Below are 2,911 nucleotides of genomic sequence, written 5' to 3'. Positions count from 1 at the left end.
GTATTCCCTGGGAAAAATGTAGGCTTTCCTTGCTTTATATCTTTCAGCTTTTGCACAAATACAGCAAATAAAATGTATTTAATAATTATATTTTGGGGGAAGTCAGCAGGTTTGTATCCAAAGGTCTTTAAAGTCAACACATTTAACTTTATTAGTGAACATTAAAAAGAGAATTTATAAAGTTGAAGGCAGAACAGATTTAACTTTATTAGTTAAGGTTACAACCCTAATAAGGAAGGAAAACCTATTTTAAAGAGACAAACAGAGAAGTGAAGTGAGAGACTTGGTTAACACAGTAACTTTGTAGCAGAATAAGAAATGGAACTCAGGAATTGCAGACACACCAGTCTTTTGCTTAGCTGTTAGGGGATGGGATGTACTTTTAATGATGTTGTTTGTTTGTTTATTTTTTAAGAGAGAAATAAAGACACTGGCAGTGGAATATTTTATTGAAATAATCCTGTAGTCCACAGTAAATAGTACAACTATGTGCCACTGATATAATTTAATTTGGTTCACTGCTTGGAGGAGTTCACTACAGTAGTAAGGCTGTCAACATCCAGAGGATTGCAATTTAAAAAAATGATAAAAAGATATACATATGAAATTCCTATGAAGTGTTCTTCCTTTTCAGAAAGGCTAGTGTTTTACAGTGACTATCAAGGGCTTTTGGGGATGCTAAATCATATATCAAAACTCATCTTTAATGCTGAAATGTGGTTGATCCTCAGGCCTGAAGTTCAGATTGGGGCTGCCATCCTCATTCAGAATTCTTCGAGCAGTGTAGCCAACAATAGGATACTTGGCTTTGTAAACATTATTGAAGATCTCATCCAGGGACTTTAGCTCCTCTTCTGTGAGTCCTGTCTACATGAAATATGGACAATGACAAAAATGCAAAAATGTACATGCATATTTATGCCGTATTTAAAAAGTAAGTAAAATCAAAGGACTTGATAAGCGACAATGTGGAAATCTGCATAAGAGAACGGGTCTTGAATAATCTCAGCAGAAAGTAATTAAATATTACACTGTTTCCAAGAAAATAAACATCTGTTTTATGCAAGGCATTAAGTCCAGCATAACTATGGAGCACCAAAATATATTTCAGTGAAATCAAGTAAAAAAAAAGAGTGAAACTGCAAAGAAGGAGTAAGACAGACAAGACTGTTTCTTACTGTGTCATGAGTTAGATCTGCCAGGTCAAGTGACATCTTTGCAACTCCTCGTGTTGAGTCCTTTCCAACCAAGGCATTGTATGGGGCACCTTTTCCATAAAATTCTGTTCAAGGAAAAAAAGAAATCTAGTACTGCTCAGACTATGAATAATGACGATACTGGTCCACATTCTGTGCTGGCTTACAGCAGCATGCCTTTAGCCCATTATACTTCTGCATGAGCCAAAACCAACAATTCACATCCAGGGCAGATATGGAGGCAGGGTTGCATTCACATGCCCCTTTGACTTTACATGCACAGTGAGCTCTCTGAGTTCACTAGCTAGTTGGCATGGGTTCTTCCAGAGCCACTGCTTTCACATACCTCTGGAGCCCAGCAGGTGAGCGTTACTGCCATTCACCCCACCTTTGCTGCTGCCTGAATTTGGCATGAGGAAGGGGATGCGGGGGACAAATGGAAGTGGTGTTTGCCCCCTGGGCTCCAGAGCCATGTGAAAACAGTGGCTTTAGCAGGAGCCCATGCTGGCCAGCTGGCAAACAGGCACAGGCAGTGCTTTGGTAGGAGCCCATGCTAGGGTGTGGCTGCACTAATCCTCATTCCTCTCCTAGATCCACCCATGCTCATATCTGAGCCTTTTCCTTCCCAAATTTTGTTGAAATCTCCAAACAGACATTTAGGCTGCCCTCTAACTGCACCATTCTGGACACAGAAATTGCACTGTTAAAACTCTTCATGTGAGCTAGTTCCTACCTAGTATTGTCCTCTGACCATTTAATATTTACAGCTGTGCTCCATATTCATAAAAAAGAGAGGTTCTGTACTCAAGAATTTATAATCTAATGTCTTGTGTATATTAGGGTAAATCAGCTTGTATTTGTTAGCTAATGTGTTAACAAGCCTTGAGTAGACAAGATAGGGTGCCTTTATCACTGGCTGAGTGAAACATTCCTACACAAGGTCTTTACATGAAACCGCGAATACCTTTTTGACTGCAGTCTAGACAAGTCCTGAGATGGCATTTCTGTGTCTCCTTTACCATGCCAGTCTGTGCTGGGTTGAAAATATACTGCTCCATCTGCACTACCTCCCTCGTCAGAAGCACAGTGCAGAATGGCATGGTAAGTGAGTAGTGCCATCATGCCCAGAGCTTATTTAGGCTAGGGCTCAGTCTAAGGTAAGGAACAAATGGCTGTATGTTTGTATTCTGGCATAAATGTTCAGGAGGTTTCCATAGTGACCTTAATAAATGTGTTAATTACCTCAAGATAACCAGCAAATCCACTAACTAGGTAAAGAAAACATAACACAGACACAATCTAAATGGGCTTTATCTTAATTCCAAAGAAGGTGTGTCTTTTACCCAATGTAACTAATGCATGTTAACTATCTCCTGAAAAACCCTAGATTAGATCAGAGGTTTCCAACCCCCAGGCCGTGGTGGGTTGGCTGCTGGACCAGAAGTCCAGAAGTGACTGGCATACTCAGGGTTACCATAAGTCTGGGTTTTCCCGGATGTGTCCTCTTTTTTTGGCCCCTGTGCTGCGTTCAGGCAGGTTTTTAAAATAAGAGCAAATGTCTGGGTTTTCTGCTCTGCCAAGCTGACTGCCTGGGGGGTGGCAGCAGTGGGCAATGTAATTGGCTGTTGGGGGTCACGTACTCTCTGTGCGGGCTCTGGCAAGCTCCCAGGTAAGAGAGAGAGTGCGTGTGTGTGAGTGTGCATGCGCACAATGCG

General features: G+C 41.3%; 1 protein-coding gene across 1 annotated transcript in view; it reads right to left on the bottom strand.

Moving 5' to 3' along the window:
• Nucleotides 1-428: 428 nt before the first annotated feature.
• The window catches only part of NENF (neudesin neurotrophic factor), a 19,685-nt gene continuing 17,202 nt past the window's right edge, over nt 429-2,911 (bottom strand). Inside the window, exons 3-4 of the mRNA XM_019516433.1 lie at nt 1,179-1,282; nt 429-867 (exon numbers count right to left, since the gene is read on the bottom strand). Of these exons, the coding sequence (XP_019371978.1) occupies nt 691-867; nt 1,179-1,282 (281 nt within the window). The 3' untranslated portion in view covers nt 429-690. The remainder of the gene's footprint in view (nt 868-1,178; nt 1,283-2,911) is intronic.

Source organism: Gavialis gangeticus, unplaced genomic scaffold, assembly GCF_001723915.1.
Source record: "Gavialis gangeticus isolate Ggan-Ray unplaced genomic scaffold, GavGan_comp1, whole genome shotgun sequence".
In the NCBI taxonomy this organism is placed as follows: Eukaryota; Metazoa; Chordata; order Crocodylia; family Gavialidae; genus Gavialis; species Gavialis gangeticus.
This window is presented reverse-complemented; position numbering and strand designations above follow the sequence as displayed.